Genomic DNA, 19,204 nt, shown 5'->3' with positions numbered 1-19,204 from the left:
TTAACCTATTTTTACCGTCACTAGTCATTTAAAGCTTGGCTGGTGTAGCCGACCTTGCTTGCCTTGGGTTTGGCTTAGCGTCTGTGGTTGTGAGAACTGTTCCAGAACAGTCAACCAGCCAGTCAGCCGGTCAGTCAGTCAGGGCTCTCAGTATATCTACAGATACTTGCGAGGGCGTCATAATTGCCACCCTTCTCCGAGGCCCTCTGCTGTGTTAATGTGCTCACATCTAAACATGTGGAGAAATATTATGCCTCCCAAGGCACACGGCCTAGAATGTAGTCTAACTCTACCTCCCTCCTGAATAAATACTTTACTCTGCCATCCATCCCATAAACAGATTAATTTATTGATTGTGTGGCTGGGGCGGGAGGACAGAGAGAGCGGGAGAGAAGCCATGGAGCTCCACCTTGTGGATGATCTGGACTGTACAGGCTGCGTCAGTGGCTTCTGTCCCCTCTCTCTCTTTCTCTTTTTCTCTCTTCCCCTTCTCTTTCTTTCTCTCTCTCTCTCTCTCTCTCTCTCTCTCTCTCTCTCTCTCTCTCTCTCTCTCTCTCTCTCTCTCTCTCTCTCTCTCTCTCTCTCTCTCTCTCTCTCTCTCTCTCTCTCTTTCTTTCTTTCTTTCTCTGTCTCGTTCGTTGACTGGCTGGTTGCCTGTGTTAATGTGACACTAGACTGGTGCTGCGGAGTATCATCTTACTGTAACCTAATAGTCCAACAATTAGCCGACGTTTCTTTGTCTAGCTTGTATCTAATCACAATGTTCAATGTGGACTAATATCTCACAACTTGACCGGGGAAATATCTTTCTAACTAGTCATGATGAATTAGAATGATGTCTAAAGATGTTTTTATTTTGGTGTGCGGTGTGGGTGTGCGGTGTGCGGTCGTTGGTGGTTGAAAGACGTGAGGTAAAACTTGGTGAGCGAAATTAGCAGCAAAGCCTTGTAAAGCTTATTGTTGTTCTTCTCTTTCATATTAACAGGTTTTGGGCAATTATCCACGAATGGGAGCCCGTCAGCTGTTTGCGTTTCTGTAAAATGGCAGTAGTACATATGGTGGTTGTGGGGAAGAGGGGAAAGGAACAGGGGCTTATGGTTTAGCATGTTGGAGTTGTGTGGCTTTGTCCCCCCCTCCCCTCCATGTGATAACAGAGCCGTGTACTGATTGGGGCCCCTGGGGGCCTGGCCCCATGCTCTCTCAGTCTCTCTATCTCTCTCTCTCCAGGTTGTTGTAGCATTTCTCCTTTCCTTTCACATTCTCTGGTTGCAATTAACATCTTACTTTTTAGTCATTTAGCATTTAGCTCTTATCCAGAGCGACTTACAGTAGTGAGTGCTTACATTTTCATTGGTTCTCAGGTTATGTTACATGTTAATGACCAGGCTGGTGGAATGGTGTTGACCCTGCTAGAATCACATGAAGGATAATTAAGGTGCAAGAGGAGAAACAACACAGCCTTCCTGCAGGAAACTTAACTTCTCACTGGACCTCTACTGCTGTCCTCACCTTCCTCTATGACCTTTCTAGACATCCCTGACTCTCTCCTTTCTACCTACTCAACCCCCTCGTTCCTCTATTTATTTCATTATTTTTTGCTCCCCTTTTCTCTATTTCTCTCACTACTTGTCTTTCGGTCTTTCTCTCCTCAACCCCCTCTCTATCTATCTTCCTCCCTCTCTCTCTCCCTCTTTCTCTCCTCAACCCCCTCTCTATCTATCTTCCTCCCGCTCTCTCTCCCTCTTTCTCTCCTCAACCCCTTCTCTATCTATCTTCCTCCCTCTCTCTCTCCCTCTTTCTCTCCTCACCCCCCTCTCTATCTATCTTCCTCCCTCTCTCTCTCCCTCTTTCTCTCCCCACCCCTCTCTATCTATCTTCCTCCCTCTCTCTCCCTCTTTCTCTCCTCAACCCCTTCTCTATCTATCTTCCTCCCTCTCTCTCTCCCTCTTTCTCTCCTCAATCCCCTCTCTATCTATCTTCCTCCCTCTCTCTCTTCCTCTTTCTCTCCTCACCCCCCTCTCTGTCTATCTTCCTCCCTCTCTCTCTCCCTCTTTCTCTCCTCAACCCCCTCTCTATCTATCTTCCTCCCTCTCTCTCTCCCTCTTTCTCTCCTCACCCCCTCTCTATCTATCTTCCTCCCTCTCTCTCTCCCTCTTTCTCTCCTCACCCCCCTCTCTATCTATCTTCCTCCCTCTCTCTCTCCCTCTTTCTCTCCATATCTCTGTTATTAGATTTAGGTCTAATGCTCCTGGGCACTGTGGTCTTAGCAGCTCTAATTTGTACTAAATCATCTCTCCTTCGCACCATATGCTCTCCCAGCGACCCACAATGAATTAGAAAAGCGAGTGATTTGTGATATTACATGATTGGATATGAAGAGAATTCACTCTAGTCCATGTTGATTTTTGTCCCTGGTTGAATTAATGATTTTCATATTCTCATGTTCCCTCTACATCACTCTTTAGCTCTGTGGTACGATAGCATGAATGTGGTTTTTAAACGGTCTGGGTAGAATTAAATATATGTTGTTGATGGACAGTTGAGTAATGGGACGTGAATGAATGAATCACATCTATTGTATGGTTTCGGTGTACAAAACATCTTTCCATGACAAAGACTGACCAGGTGAATCCAGGTAAAAGCTATGATCCCTTATTGATGTCACCTGTTAAATCCACTTCAATCAGTGGAGATGAAAGGGAGGAGACAGGTTACATATTTTTTAAGCCTCGAGACAATTGAGACATGGATTGTGTGTCTGTGCCATTCAGCTGGTGGTTGGGCAAGACAAAATATTTAAGTGCCTTTGAATGGGGTATGGCTGTAGGTGCCAGGCGCACCGGGTTTGTGTCAAGAACTGCAACGCTGCTGGGATTTTCACGCTCAACAGTTTCCCGTGTGTATCAAGAATGGTCCACCACCCAAAGGACATCCAGCCAACTTGACACAAACTGTGGGAAGCATTGGAGTCAAGCGCTGGGCCAACATCCCTGTGGAACGCTTTCGACACCCTGTAGAGTCCACGTCCCGACAAATTGAGGCTGTTCTGAGGGCAAAAAGGAGGAGTGAAACTCAATATTAGGAAGGCGTTCCTAATGTTTTGTACACCTAGCGTAGATGAATGATATATTATTGCATTTCTTCCCCTTAAAACAATAACGCTGATCAGCCGTTTTGATTACAGCTATTGAAGCGTCCCGCATGAATCCAAACTGTATGTGCACTTACTAGTTGTGAACTAGAATCTTGAGTGAAGTCCATGAATTCATGAATTGTAAATGAGAGAGACCACAAAACTGGGATTTTCTGCGCTGTTTACCTGCACTTTGTTTTCTGGATCCAAACACCTCCAATTTGGCCTGAACAGCTGAACAGGTGGCTGAGTAGTTGGTTGGCTGAGTGTACACAGTCCACTACTTTTAACCAGAGTGCAGTAGAAGTGCACAATGTAGGGAATAGAGTGCCACTTGGGACTCAGTGTGAGTTAGGAAGGCCAGAGAGGGCTGCCTGGACCAGCCTGGATTCTTATCCAGTTAGCCTTGACATTAGCCACTCACTGCAGCTAACGGGATTAAGGTAATTATAAAGAGATTAGGGGGTTTTAGATGACGAGAAACAACCAAACAGCCCTCCCTCCCTCTATGCATCCCTCCCTCCATCGACCTGTCTTCAACCGGGAACATTATGTATTATAGGGAATGAAATATGGTCAGATATGTTAATAAATGACAGTAAGGGTGAAACGGAGCTTTCTTTGAGACATGTATTATTGGACTATACTAATTGGGATCATTGAACGATTCAGAATCGTCTCTTGGTTCTCCAACAACACACTGTGTATCACTTATAGAGATGCCCTACAATGATGAAAACACCCTTCAAATGCTGTTTGTGTCTTTGAATCATGCCTGGCAATGGTTCTACAGGCAGGACAGCGGGAGTTGCTGAGTCATTGAGACGGTGATGGTGGCTGTAGGTTCTACAGGCAGGACAGTGGGAGTTGCTGAGGCATTGAGACGGTGATTAGGAGACAGGTGATGGTGGCATTGAGAAGGTGATGGTGGCTGTAGGTTCTACAGGCAGGACAGTGGGAGTTGCTGAGGCATTGAGAAGGTGATGGTGGCTGTAGGTTCTACAGGCAGGACAGCGGGAGTTGCTGAGGCATTGAGACGGTGATGGTGGCTGTAGGTTCTACAGGCAGGACAGCGGGAGTTGCTGAGGCATTGAGACAGTGATGGTGGCTGTAGGTTCTACAGGCAGGACAGCGGGAGTTGCTGAGGCATTGAGATGGTGATGGTGGCTGAAGGTTCTACAGGCGAGACAGCGGGAGTTGCTGAGGCATTAAGATGGTGATGGTGGCTGTAGGTTCTACAGGCAGGACAGCGGGAGTTGCTGAGGCATTGAGACGGTGATGGTGGCTGTAGGTTCTACAGGCAGGACAGTGGGAGTTGCTGAGGCATTGAGACGGTGATGGTGGCTGTAGGTTTTGATGCGGTGTGTGGTCACAGTAGACAGATTGTGTCTACAGCGCGTTGGACTCAGAAAACAACCTAATGAAAAGTAATTCAAGTCATTGAACCAACATCGGTCAGTTAGTTGTTTAATAACCTCCCCATCCCCCAAAAAATGTGACGTTGGCTATGCACTACGCTCTATATCACCATGTGTATCTGGGCTTCAGATCTGATTTGTATGGAAACTGTCAATGCTATAGAGACACACACACACACACACACACACACTCCTCTATTAGTTCTGAGCGATTCGTGCTTTTTGAGGTCGGTTCGGTTTCGGTTAGATTATTAAACTGTTTTTCACTGTTTTTGCTTCCGGATTCAAAAAAAGTTCCATTGATATTTCCATTGTCTCTGTCAGGTCCACAATTGGTTGACTTCAATAGAAAAATAGGAAATTACTACGAAATTAATCAAATATTTCAGTTGTATATATCATTCAGTTTTTATTTTGATGGCTTTATTACTTTTCATTCCTTAAAGTCATCATCTCATCTCTGCTCAGGAAGTATCCAAACAGCCAGACAACGTTATCTCTTGTGCTTCCTATACTGTACTGTCTTTGAGTCATTCTATTTAGCTAGGCTAGCCCAACCTGAACATGCTGCAGCGCTGTCTGACAAAATCATTTGACTAGTTTTTCAAAGTTGCTAAGGCATACTTTCACAAAGTGTCTCTATCCCTCTCTTTCTCTAGTTGTTGTGTTGCGTATCCCTCTCTCTCTCTCTAGTTGTTGTGTTGTGTATCCCTCTCTCTCTCTAGTTGTTGTGTTGTGTATCCATCTTTCTCTCTCTAGTTGTTGTGTTGTGTATCCTAGTTGTTGTGTTGTGTATCCTCTCTCTCTCTAGTTGTTGTGTTGTGTATCTCTCTCTAGTTGTTGTGTTGTGTATCCCTCTCTCTCTCTAGTTGTTGTGTTGTGTATATCTCTCTAGTTGTTGTGTTGTGTATCTCTCTCTCTCTAGTTGTTGTGTTGTGTATCCTCTAGTTGTTGTGTTGTGTATCTCTCTCTCTCTAGTTGTTGTGTTGTGTATCCCTCTCTCTCTCTAGTTGTTGTGTTGTGTATCCCTCTCTCTCTCTAGTTGTTGTGTTGTGTATCCTCTCTCTCTCTCTAGTTGTTGTGTTGTGTATCCCTCTCTCTCTCTAGTTGTTGTGTTGTGTATCCTCTCTCTCTCTCTCTAGTTGTTGTGTTGTGTATCCCCCTCTCTCTCTCTAGTTGTTGTGTTGTGTATCCCTCTCTCTCTCTAGTTGTTGTGTTGTGTATCCCTCTCTCTCTCTAGTTGTTGTGTTGTGTATCCCTCTCTCTCTAGTTGTTGTGTTGTGTATCCCTCTCTCTCTCTCTAGTTGTTGTGTTGTGTATCCCTCTCTCTCTCTAGTTGTTGTGTTGTGTATCCCTCTCTCTCTCTCTAGTTGTTGTGTTGTGTATCCCTCTCTCTCTCTCTAGTTGTTGTGTTGTGTATCCCTCTCTCTCTAGTTGTTGTGTTGTGTATCCCTCTCTCTTATCCCTCTCTCTCTCTAGTTGTTGTGTTGTGTATCCCTCTCTCTCTCTCTAGTTGTTGTGTTGTGTATCTCTCTAGTTGTTGTGTTGTGTATCTCTCTCTCTCTAGTTGTTGTGTTGTGTATCTCTCTAGTTGTTGTGTTGTGTATCCTCTCTCTCTCTCTAGTTGTTGTGTTGTGTATCTCTAGTTGTTGTGTTGTGTATCCCTCTCTCTCTCTAGTTGTTGTGTTGTGTCTCTCTCTAGTTGTTGTGTTGTGTATCCTCTAGTTGTTGTGTTGTGTATCTCTCTCTCTAGTTGTTGTGTTGTGTATCCTCTCTCTCTAGTTGTTGTGTTGTGTATCCTCTCTCTCTCTAGTTGTTGTGTTGTGTATCCCTCTCTCTCTCTAGTTGTTGTGTTGTGTATCTCTCTCTCTCTAGTTGTTGTGTTGTGTATCTCTCTAGTTGTTGTGTTGTGTATCCTCTCTCTCTCTCTAGTTGTTGTGTTTGTCTAGTTGTTGTGTATCCCCTCTCTCTCTCTAGTTGTTGTGTTGTGTATCTCCTCTAGTTGTTGTGTTGTGTATTCTCTCTCTAGTTGTTGTGTTGTGTATATCTCTCTCTCTCTAGTTGTTGTGTTGTGTATCTCTCTCTAGTTGTTGTGTTGTGTATCCTCTCTCTCTAGTTGTTGTGTTGTGTATCCCCTCTCTCTCTCTAGTTGTTGTGTTGTGTATCCTCTCTCTCTCTCTAGTTGTTGTGTTGTGTATCCCTCTCTCTCTCTAGTTGTTGTGTTGTGTATCCCTCTCTTTCTCTCTAGTTGTTGTTGTTGTTGTGTTGTGTATCCCCTCTCTCTCTCTAGTTGTTGTGTTGTGTATCCTCTCTCTAGTTGTTGTGTTGTGTATCTCTCTAGTTGTTGTGTTGTGTATCCCTCTCTCTCTCTAGTTGTTGTGTTGTGTATCCCTCTCTCTCTCTAGTTGTTGTGTTGTGTATCCCTCTCTCTCTCTAGTTGTTGTGTTGTGTATCCCTCTCTAGTTGTTGTGTTGTGTATCTCTCTCTAGTTGTTGTGTTGTTAGTTGTTGTGTTGTGTATCCCTCTCTCTCTCTAGTTGTTGTGTTGTGTATCTCTCTCTCTCTAGTTGTTGTGTTGTGTATCCTCTAGTTGTTGTGTTGTGTATCCCTCTCTCTCTCTAGTTGTTGTGTTGTGTATCCCTCTCTCTCTCTCTAGTTGTTGTGTTGTGTATCCCTCTCTCTCTCTCTAGTTGTTGTGTTGTGTATCCCTCTCTCTCTCTAGTTGTTGTGTTGTGTATCCCTCTCTTTCTCTCTAGTTGTTGTGTTGTGTATCCCTCTCTCTCTCTCTAGTTGTTGTGTTGTGTATCCCTCTCTCTCTCTAGTTGTTGTGTTGTGTATCCCTCTCTAGTTGTTGTGTTGTGTATTTCTCTCTAGTTGTTGTGTTGTGTATCCCTCTCTCTCTCTCTAGTTGTTGTGTTGTGTATCCCTCTAGTTGTTGTGTTGTGTATCTCTCTCTAGTTGTTGTGTTGTGTATCCTCTAGTTGTTGTGTTGTGTATCTCTTTCTCTCTAGTTGTTGTGTTGTGTATCCCTCTCTCTCTAGTTGTTGTGTTGTGTATCTCTCTCTAGTTGTTGTGTTGTGTATCCCTCTCTCTCTCTAGTTGTTGTGTTGTGTATCTCTCTCTCTAGTTGTTGTGTTGTGTACATTCCTCTCTCGTGCGCTCTGTGTGAATCTAACCTAACCTAGCAGACATAGAAGTGTATCCATCTCTGAGCCGGATAAAAGAGGCGCAATGGATTATGGTCATTGTAGTTAATGACCTCTCTTCTGCGCTGAACTAGGTTGAATATTTGCTTTCGTCCTACATAGTTTTAGACATGATTTCTCTCATGAATGATTTGATTTCTCTCTAGAGAAAGTAACTTGTAATTACTTGGAATTCAAGTAATTGAACCAATATCGGTCAATTAGTTATTTAAAACCCCCCCCCCCCCAAAAATAAAAAATAATAATAAATGTCATGTCGGTCAATCGCTCAGCACTATGATCTATATAACCATGTGTATCTGGGCTTCAGATCTGATCTGGGTACAGTACTGTAGTGTAGTACTAATGCATTTTGGGAGTGTTGTGGCCAAGACACAGACTCCTCACATAATCCACTATCTACATCAGGCTGTGTGTGACATGTGCACTCACACACGCAAACACACACACCACAGGAGGTTGGTGGCACCTTAATTGGGGAGAGCGGGCTAGTGGTAGTGGCTGGAGCGGAATAGGTGGAATGGTATCAAATACATCAAACGCATGTTTTCAATGTGTTTGATGCCATTCCATTCGCTCTGTTCCAGTCATTATTATGAAGCGTCCCCTCAGCAGCCTTCACTGACACACACACACACACACACACACACACACACACACACACACACACACACACACACACACACACACACACACACACACACACACACACACACACACACACACACACGACTACTATCTCTCTTCAGCCACACAATGTGCTCCCCGGGAGCAGCAGCGGCAGCACCTGCACCCTCTCTCCTCTAAGTTAATTGGACCTCCAGCAGCATGGCACTTGGTCTCCGTGGCAACCCTGACCTGCAGTGAGATGGATTAGAACACAGAATTAGGAATTAGAATAATTGAATAGGATCTCTATGCATTAGAACTTCTACTGCCCTTCTTGTCTCTCTAGCCCGTCCCCCCCTCCACCAAACAAACACACATGACATACATACATACATACATACATACATACATACATACATACATACATACATACATACATACATACATACATACATACATACATACATACATACATACATACATACATACATACATACATACATACATACATACATACATACATACATACATACAGACACATACACACACACACACGCACACGCACACGCACAAACACACACACCAAAACCCAATCTACTAATCTATTCAGTATTATTTATGTGTGCTGAAGGCTCCCCAGATGCATATAAAGAGACAACCACGGTGTCAGCTGTTTCACCAGCCCTCCCCTCCCGTCCCCCCTCCCCGTCCCTCCCCTCCCCGTCCCTCCCCTCCCCGTCCCTCCCCTCCCACTTATCTAAAGAGCCCTTCAATCCCATTATCTGATTAGCAAAGCCATCTTATCCTCACATGTTCCCCTTTTAGTGGGGTAAGGGGTTCACTCCTTCTCCATTGGGTGGCCAAGTGCAATGGTGTCAGCCATGTTGTGTCTACCCCTCCCAGATGCCGATGCCGGGGCATCTCTCCAATCACTTTGGTGTAACAGACAAGCAGATCTGCTGTCCTCATGCGGTCTCGTCATCCCTTACAACTAGACAATTTATTGCAACCGTAAATGTTCCTGAAAGCCTGATCTATCGTAAACCCTCCGTCCCGAAGAAGAAGACAAAGTAGAAAGAGAATGAATGCAAAATGGCACACAAGAAATGAAAGTAAACGAACCAATAACAAATGACCCAGTGTGCCCAAACCTCTCCAACTATATTTCTCGCTTTTTTTTTTCTCTCCTAGTAACTCAACTAAATTTGTTTGACGTTTTTTTGGAACCAGAGCCAAAAAGGCTTTTATAACTATAAGCGGTATGGATCAGGATAAATCACATTAAGCTGTCCAATTTAATTAAAGTATCAACTAAACATAATAGATACTTACACGGGGGAAAGACTATTTCCATTTATAATTTCCATTTACCCGCTCTTTCTTGGGAGGCAGCAAAGGAATGTGAAACCTTAAGCAGAGAGCTTGGAGCACCCAAGGGAGTGTTTGAGACCATTTACGATGATTTAGAAGCTTCCTATTTTTCAAAAGTTATGCGCCAGAAACAAATGCGGGATGGAGGACGACGGTGGCGGTGTAACGAACCGAAGAGCTGTCCCACTTTAGCCTGCGTCAGCTCTCAGCCAGGAGGATCAATAGTGGAATATTTTTTATTCATAAAGCACCGAGTTAATTCCATCAAGGGGTAGATGGGGTAGATGTAAGACACTAAGCAAGGGCAGAGGAGTTAAACGTCTGGAGCTGAATACAAAGCCGAGGACAGAGGCCTGCCAAGGATGATCAGCCGACACGGATGCCCCAACTTTCATGTCCTTTGTTTTATCTCTCCCTCTCTCTCTCTCTCTCTCTCTCTCTCTCTCTCTCTCTCTCTCTCTGTCACAAACACACACACACACACACACAACCACACACACACACCTGCACTCACACGCTTGTTCTTTAATTAACCCAATTCCACACCGCTAGTAGAATCCCAATAGCCTGTGTTGTCATTGTCGTCACCGCAGTGGAGGGTTAAGTATGGAGGGCGAACATTTTTCAGCTACAAGTATGGTACATGTACTTTATATTTGCATGCATATGACTCCTTCCGTCCCTCCCATCCCTTTGTGCTTCTAATACAGCCTGAAATGTGTCCTAATCTCCTTTAAATGTCAGACAGGAGAGAGTAACAATCAAGCTCTCTCTTCCTTCTGCCGGACATGCCGACCTCGAGACGAATTCTGCAGCCGTTTGTGAAGACACAGTCAGTAATGTGGTGGTCTAGCTTGATGTTAGTTATGGGGCACAGATCGACGTGCCCAAATCCAGTGTGTCGTGTGGTTCCTGCCTGGGACTTTGCCATCTCCTTCGTGTACGTCATCTCTAAACGACGAGGCCCCCGTAAAGTGGGAAACCACAATGCAAGCCGAATGACTGGGTAGACTAGAGAGTGACTGGATAGACTAGAGTGACTGGATAGACTAGAGAGTGACTGGATAGACTAGAGAGTGACTGGATAGACTAGAGAGTGACTGGATAGACTAGAGAGTGACTGGCCTGATCGGGTCTTCCAGGCTTGTGTCTTTGGGTGAAAGACGGATGTCCAGACCGAGTCTCCATGCTGAAACTAAGAGGCTGACCATAGTAGGTCCCCGTCACACAGTCCATCCACCCTTCCGCCTGCCCGCCCCATCCCATCATCCCGTGAAAACGCTCCTTCATGTTCCAACCTAATTAAGAGCTACTGTCGTCCTGAAAGCCAATTAGACTTTAAAGCCTTTGGAGGAGGGGAGAAATCCATAGCATTTTAATTTGTCTCCATTTTTCAAAAGTGTCTGTAAACCAATACCGATACTTCCCAGTCGTTCCCTGTAGCCAGAGCACACTACTGCAGCATAGAGAGAACACACTACTCCTCTCGCTACCCCATCATCGCCATTACCCTGGTTGTAAAACACTGAAATATGAGCCACCCACTGTTCAATATGCGTTATGCTCTTTATATATCTATATTGAATAATGTTACATCTCCCCAGAGAGAGAGAGAGCGAGAGAGAGCGAGAGAGAGAGAGAGAGAGAGAGAGAGAGAGAGAGAGAGAGAGAGAGAGAGAGAGAGAGAGAGAGCCTGCCTCTTATAACAGAAGAAAATGGGGATTGTGACACGAGAGAGCACACCTCATTGGCGATAGTACCCTAATGGAGACGGGCTTGGCGGAGCCCGCAGTTGCACGGAGTCGGCCGTTGAAGACGTCTCGGGTTTCATGAAACACAAAACGCTCCCCCGTCCCCTCTGGGTTCCTCTCTCTACCCTGTTATTGCTGTTTTTTCCTCCAATGAAAGAAACGAAAGAACAACTGAAATGTGCATCTCATAAGGCAGGCAGCATCGTCGGGGCTGGGCCGGGCTGGGCGTCTGAGGGGAGCGGCGGCCTGGCAGGCGCCTAGATGCTGTCTTAACCCTGTCAGCTCTCGCTAGTGCCAGCCACCGGTAATGTGTCCCGACATCGTGGATATGTGAAATCAAACAAATGTGCCTCCCTGATACATATACTCTCCCTGCCCCAATCATCCTGGGGCCAAACGGGCCTGCATGGGTTATATACACTGAGTGTACAAAACATTAGTAACATGATATGACATAGACTGACCAGGTGAATCCAGGTGAAAGCTATGATCACTTATTGATGTCACTTTTTAAATCCACTTCAATCAGTGTAGATGAAGGGGAGGAGACAGTTTAATTTGAGACATTGATTGTGTATATGTGCCATTCAGAAGGGGAATGGGCAAGATAAAATATTTAAGTGCCTATGAACGGGGTATGGTAGTAGGTGCCAGGTGCACCGGTTTGAGTGTGTCAAGAACTGCAACGCTGCTGGGTTTTTCACGCTCAACAGTTTCCCGCATCTATCACCCAAAGGACATCCAGCCAACTTGACACAACTGTGGGAAGCATTGGAGTCAACATGGGCCAGCATACCTGTGGAAAGCTTTCGACGCCATGTCGAGTCCATGCCCCGACGGATTGAGGCTGTTCTGAGGGCAAAAGGCGGGTGCAACTCAATATTAGGATGGTGTTCCTAATGTTTTGTACACTCAGTGTATGCAATCATATAATGGCTTCTCGTGTTACGGAGCTCCCGGTTTATGTTTCCCAGACAGGAAAGAGGGGTGACGGAGGACACCAGTCAGAGTGTTGTGATGAACACTAACGAGGCCTGCAGTGTCTTCCACTCCATTCCATCCCCGCCACTCTAGGTTCACATGTTGAACTGTCTGTCCTCCCTGGAGCAGGGTGTATATGGGAGGAGGGGGTAAATGTAATATAAAAGCAATGGGAGTTGACCTGGTTAGTGTCATTTATTTCAAATGAATAATGTAATCTAATATCAGAGACAGAAATAGCTAGGAGGGAGGCTTTGGTCTCATCCTCATCTCCCATCTTTCCTCCTCCTGCTACACTGGTTACAGTAGGTCACTGGGTGTGTCCCAAATTCTGTTCTTTTGACCAGAGCGCTATGGGTACAGGAAAAAGGGTGCCATTTGGGACGTCGCCACTTACTGTGCCCAGGGAGGGGGTCTGCGCCTGGACTGGATTAGTATGGGACTGGATTGGTCTGGGGCCTGCTGTGGTGGGTTGGTGGCGGGCTGGATATGGGATGTGGATGTTGTTTGTGTGGCTTGCAGGCAACAGAAAGCTACTGACGAGCCTGGCTGGAAATGACATTTGGCATGCAGATAATAGCCCTGCCGAGAGCAACAGGCCCTAGATAGCACACACCTCCTGTTCTGTTTGGTACCCTAGATAGCACACCCCTCCTGTTCTGCTTGGTACCCTAGATAGCACACCCCTCCTGTTCTGTTTGGTACCCTAGATAGCACACCCCTCCTGTTCTGTTTGGTACCCTAGATAGCACACCCCTCCTGTTCTGTTTGGTACCCTAGATAGCACACCCCTCCTGTTCTGTTTGGTACCCTAGATAGCACACCCCTCCTGTTCTGTTTGGTACCCTAGATAGCACACCCCTCCTGTTCTGTTTGGTACCCTAGATAGCACACCCCTCCTGTTCTGTTTGGTACCCTAGATAGCACACCCCTCCTGTTCTGTTTGGTACCCTAGATAGCACACCCCTCCTGTTCTGTTTGGTACCCTAGATAGCACACCCCTCCTGTTCTGTTTGGTACCCTAGACAGGCAGATAGCGGACCAGTCAGCGGTGTAGAATCAACGACTGGGTGTTTATATCCTCTCTTTATGGCAGCATGCTGTGAATAAGGGTTATGAAGAGGGGCATATGTCTGTTTTTGACTACGGAAGTACATAATATGATTGGGACAAGCGTGTTGATGATGGTTGAGGTTTTGAGCTGTTTCCCACTTTCCAGGTATTTCAATTTCAATTGAAATGGTGCTTTTCCTCGTCTCACTGTCCCTCTTTCACTTTCCCTCTCACCTTCGGTGTAGGGAGAGGCCGATAACCTGAAATAGAAACCGAATTGTGTTGCCATGCCATTCATTATTTTTCAGCGTCTGTTGAGAAAAATGGAATTGAATCAACGTGGATCACGTTTACCAGTAAATCCCAAACGTCTTTCTCTCTTTGTGTGTGTGTGTGTGTGTGTGTGTGTGTGTGTGTGTGTGTGTGTGTGTGTGTGTGTGTGTGTGTGTGTGTGTGTGTGTGTGTGTGTGTGTGTGTGTGTGTGTGTGTGTGTGTGTGTGTGTGTGTGTGTGTGTGTGTGTGTGTGTGTGTGTGTGTGTGTGTGTGTGTGTGTGTGTGTGTGTGCGTGCATGTGTTTGCCCGCTACGAGGACGGCTCCTCCTTGCAGCGTGCGTAAGATATCCTTGAGTGTGTTGCTAGGCTTTTATCAGTAATATGTTTTTGTGCTGCCAGCTTGTCTGGACATGTGAGGCTTTAATGGAATCAATAGGAGATTTATAGCAGCCATCCTGTGAGTCAGAAAGAGGAGGGTGAAAGGAAAATAAAGTTAATGAAATTTGCAAGCAGATTGTCAGTGTCAGGAGACTGATGCACTCCCTCTCTCCTCCCCCACTCCAGAAATGTGTGTGCGCGCGTGTGTGTGTTTGGGGATGAGTGTGTGCTGTTTGTTTCACGTGTGTTTGCGCGCGTGTGTGTGTTTCCGCGTGCATGTGTGTTTGAGTGGGTGGGTAGTGTGGATATTACTCTGTTTGTTGTCTGTGTGTCCTTTTAACTCGGAGGCGGGAAGCCAATTTCAGCCAGATGATAGTATCGTCTCTTTGAAGGTAGAGATCTGACTCACCTAAAATAACATGAGACACGGAGGATACAGACAAAGGACCCATGCACCATGTAACAAAGCGACATGGCCTCCCAAGAACACTGTGTAATGTGCTGCTCAACAAGGATTGGTGGGCAGATGTTTATCACAGATTATTAGCGGCAGTATCTCGCCAATATCAAAGATCATTAGCAATGAGATGAAGTGGGCGAGGTCTATATCTGCTCAACAGATAGCAGAACATATAATGTGCTATTATATTACATGCATTACAGACCTTCTCTCCTATATGATTTACATCATACATGTTGCTGTGGTGTTTTGGGGAGAACTTGTGATGTCCTCAGAAGTTGTGGCAGATACACCATTTATGTGGCAGCATATTGTTGAGCGCGCTAAACGCATCCAATCCGATTCACGTGCGTGAGGGTTTGAGGTTGCTCAAAACCGCAGAGAGAGAGAGAGAGAGAGAGAGAGAGAGAGAGAGAGAGAGAGAGAGAGAGAGAGAGAGAGAGAGAGAGAGAGAGAGAGAGAGAGAGAGAGAGAGAGAGAGAGAGAGAGAGAGAGAGAGAGAGAGAGAGAGAGAGAGAGAGAGAGAGAGAGAGAGAGAGAGAGAGATTGTATTTCATAACGGTTCTTATTTAGCTTGGATGATTTAATTATCCCCCCTCTGTAAGGATGGAGAACACACAGCCGAGTAAACAAAACTAGAAAACATTTATTAGAACTGGGAAAAGCCGCAGGCTCTCACTCTCTGTCGCGCGTAGAGGACATAATGGACCTGAGGCCCGCCATTCATGAAAAATGTAAACAAAACAGACTAAAAAGAAGAATCAGAAATGGGAGAGAGAAACTACAAAATGAAGCATTCTTTATCCGTTTTGCATCTGTGCCATCGACGTCAGAGGGAGAGCGATGGGTAAAGCGGTCGGAAGATAAATGCATTCTTACCCAATGTGTCGGCGGTATAAACACGGAATGCATTTTCCGTCTGTGCTGCATGTTCAAGTGGCGTAGTATGAGTTACGCTCCTTCAAATGTTTGCCTTCGTTGTACATCGCACATAGTTTGAGTCAAAGGTACACAAAAACCCCATGCTGTTTAGATCAACTCAAGGAGGAATTGGAGATTTGTGCGTCTCTTTTCAAACAAAGGCCCCGGCCAAAGAATGCAAGGCTGTTGAAAACGTCAAGAACAATAGAGCTGGACTCAGGTTGAAGCTGTATATTAGAACACACTAATTAAGATTTCTGGCACTAATAAAACTGGATTGGGCTCCCATTTAATAACATACACCCAATTGTAATTGAAGGTGGTGGTGGTGGGGTGGGGGGGGGGGGGGTACCCAATTAATGGTGTTATTATAATATCCTGAGAGGAAATTGCTGGCAATACTCTGGTTAATTCATAATTATAGGCTGCCAGAAGGAAGAAGGAGAGAGGTTAGGTTAGGCCGGCCATTGTGTTTGGAGTCAACTTATTGATCCTGCTGAGTGAGTGAGTGAGTGAGTGAGTGAGTGAGTGAGTGAGTGAGTGAGTGAGTGAGTGAGTGAGTGGTGAGTGAGTGGGTGGGTGGGTGAGTGAGTGAGTGAGTGAGTGAGTGAGTGAGTGAGTGAGTGAGTGGGTGAGTGAGTGAGTGAGTGAGTGAGTGGGTGGGTGAGTGAGTGAGTGAGTGAGTGAGTGGGTGAGTGGGCTGGCAGAATTCCACAGTGTTTTTGGGTCCTTGCCTGATTATTTACCACTGGAAGTGGTTGTAACAAGGTCAGTGGGGTTGAGCTGGAGGTCAGAGAAACACACACCTGTTTAGGAGGTGCTGGCGGGCGGAGTAGAGAACACACACTCTAGGAGCTCAGATGCAATAATGTAATAACCTCATAACCAATATTTCAACGGACAAGCTGTCTTCATCAGGGTATAATGACAAACACTGCGGGTCACTAGTTTATATAGTGTTAAAGGACACACGCAGGTGTCTGTAATCATTTCATTGGTTAATTTACAGATATAAATAGAACATACAGTAAATGGATAGCATACGATCATAGATACATGTTGGCTACGTAAGGTCTACGAACACTTACAATAGTAAAATCACAATTATCACAAGAATGGCTTCAGATCAAAGTCTACGTTGAGACCGAACGGAGCAGGTGTCTATGAAAGATCCAGGCAGCCTCTCGTTGTAACAATAAATTGTCGAGGTCCCCGCCTCTCCTCGGGAGCGTGACGTGTTCCATGCCGGTATAAGGACGAAGTCGAGTCCGTTTCCAAACAGTGGGTACTGTACGTCGAGGTTTTTTGCACCTAATGGGAGCTGCGATGCGCCGAGATTCCTACTTTTAATTCGCGCCTCCTTTTACCCACATCATTTTTACCACAAGGACGAGTTGTAAGATAAATAGCCCCCTTAAGAGGAGCAGTCAGTCGGGTTAAAAGCCCACCGGTGGTCTCTCTCTGTTATGTGGATCAGACATGACCGGCAGACAGACACCCTGATTATACCCCCAGATATTCCCTATCTCATTTGTTTCCTCCCTGCCCAGTAATTGCATTCTGCTTTTCAAAATGATGTTTGCCCGACAAGCATCTACAGACAAACGAGGCTTCATAAAGTTAAGCAAAACCATTGTGACATGTCCAAAGTCATTTGGCTCATAACCGAATGCAAAGAAAACTGTCCGGATTATAAGGTGGTGCCATGTCGTAGTTTGCGAGTGTTCTTTTTCTCTGTCATGCGTTCTCAAGTTACTCAAACCCAATGCGATTGCTTCATTTCTCCTGGAGAATAATGGAACCCTATTGAAGGGTTCTTACTTCAGTTAAAAATGTTGAAATGTTTTACGTTAAAAAACGTACACACACATATGTATCTCCATCACACACACACACATAAGAGGGAGAGAGAGGGGGGTCTGAGAGGGCAGAAAGAGAGGAAAGGGAAGATATGACGTTTATGGTTTGTAGAACAATTTGATTTTAGACTTCAAAAGGATGGCTATCATTACTCCTCAGCAGAACGCCGGAGCCCCAGAATGCTCCAGAATGCCCATCTGTTCTTAACCGCTTCGCCTCTCTGAAATGTGAGTTGGGCCTTCAAACAACCCCCTAACATTTCATCTTTGTCTTTATCTTGTGCTCCCCAGAGACCTCAGTGAAAACCAGATCCAGGCAGTTCCTCGTAAGGCTTTCCGTGGGATCACAACTGTCAAGAACCTGTAAGTAGCCACACTCCATCCTCCTCTATCTTCCGCATATAGAAAGCACTTTAACAAGCACCTGGCCTGGCTTCTCTGTGAAAAACAAGTGTGGAAAATGTTCTTTGTCAGAGGAAAGATGGGTCCAGGTCTGTTGGAACAATTATCTAGTCTCCCGTCCGATCATTCATTTGTCCGTTCGTTTATTCATGCATTCTAATAAATAACATCACAATTAATACACTGACAAATGCATTGCTTCTGCTTAGGGAATTACAACCCAGGTTGTCATCAAGCCACAGTAAGATGGCCTTCTATTTTAATTTTGTTGACAGGATTCACGCACATGGTTACTTCGGTTCAGTATTAGTGGTGAGCTGCTTCTGATTTGCATGGAGTCTGATGATATTATGATTAAAACCACGCCCTATCTCCAGACCAGAGCCAATTGTACGCTTCCCCACACATGTTGCCGGGAGATGGTTTTGGGCAGAATATCAGAGAGAAAGAGAAAACAATTCCCAGCCAATGGCCGCCATTCGTCGCCCAGAACAATAAACACTGCATTCCCTAAAACTCAGTCCCAAATCAGCCAATCAGAGGAGGGCTTATCGATGATTCACTGCAATTAATAGAGAGACGTGTTGTTGAGTTTAGGCTTAATGGGCCGACCACTGTGTTTGGAGTTAAGATCACCGCTTGTATGTAAATCAGCCAGATTCGGTCTGTTCCTTTTCCCAGGGTTGGGTTGTAAAGTCAGTCTGGGTGGTTCTGGGTGGTTTCCTCCACTCTCCGATCATCAGCATCATCCACTTTCCCTTTCACGTGATAGACTGCGTCCCAACAGGCACCATATTCCCAATAGTGCACTACTTTTGACCAGAGCCCTATGGGGGAATGGGGTGCCTTTTTTGGGACGCATCCATAGAACGAAACCTGGCCTGTCTTTCTATATAAACTCCCTCTTAATGTTGCCGGCTGAACTGGGGTCCCCACAACAAGAGAGAGAGAGAGCTAGAGAGAGAGAGAGAGAGGGAAAGAGAGAGAGAGAGCAAGAGAGAGGGAGATAAAGCAAGAGAGAGAGCAAGAGAGAGAGAGAGAGCGAGGGAGAGAACAAGAGAGAGAGCAAGAGCGAGGGAGAGAACAAGAGAGAGAGCAAGAGAGAGAGAGAGAGAGAGAGAGAGCGAGAGAGAGAGCGAGAGAGAGAGCAAGAGAGAGCAAGAGAGAGAGGGAGAGAGAGGAGAGAGAGAGAGAGAGAGAGAGAGAGAGAGAGAGAGAGAGAGAGAGAGAGAGAGAGAGAGAGCAAGAGAGAGGGAGATAAAAGCAAGAGAGAGAGCAAGAGAGAGGGAGAGAGCAAGAGAGAGAGAGAGCAAGAGAGAGCAAGAGAGAGCAAGAGAGAGAGAGAGAGAGAGAGGAGAGAGAGAGAGAGAGAGAGAGAGAGAGAGAGAGA

At 45.6% G+C, this 19,204-nt stretch overlaps 1 protein-coding gene across 2 annotated transcripts in view; it reads left to right on the top strand.

Moving 5' to 3' along the window:
* The window catches only part of LOC123993221 (slit homolog 3 protein-like), a 240,699-nt gene that overhangs the window by 125,669 nt on the left and 95,826 nt on the right, over window positions 1-19,204 (top strand). For both annotated transcript variants that reach the window (XM_046295122.1, XM_046295124.1), the window contains exon 5: window positions 17,704-17,775. In XM_046295122.1, coding sequence (XP_046151078.1) covers window positions 17,704-17,775 — 72 coding nt within the window. The remainder of the gene's footprint in view (window positions 1-17,703; window positions 17,776-19,204) is intronic.

The sequence above is a fragment of the Oncorhynchus gorbuscha genome, linkage group LG13, assembly GCF_021184085.1.
Source record: "Oncorhynchus gorbuscha isolate QuinsamMale2020 ecotype Even-year linkage group LG13, OgorEven_v1.0, whole genome shotgun sequence".
Classification (NCBI taxonomy): Eukaryota; Metazoa; Chordata; class Actinopteri; order Salmoniformes; family Salmonidae; genus Oncorhynchus; species Oncorhynchus gorbuscha.
This window is presented reverse-complemented; position numbering and strand designations above follow the sequence as displayed.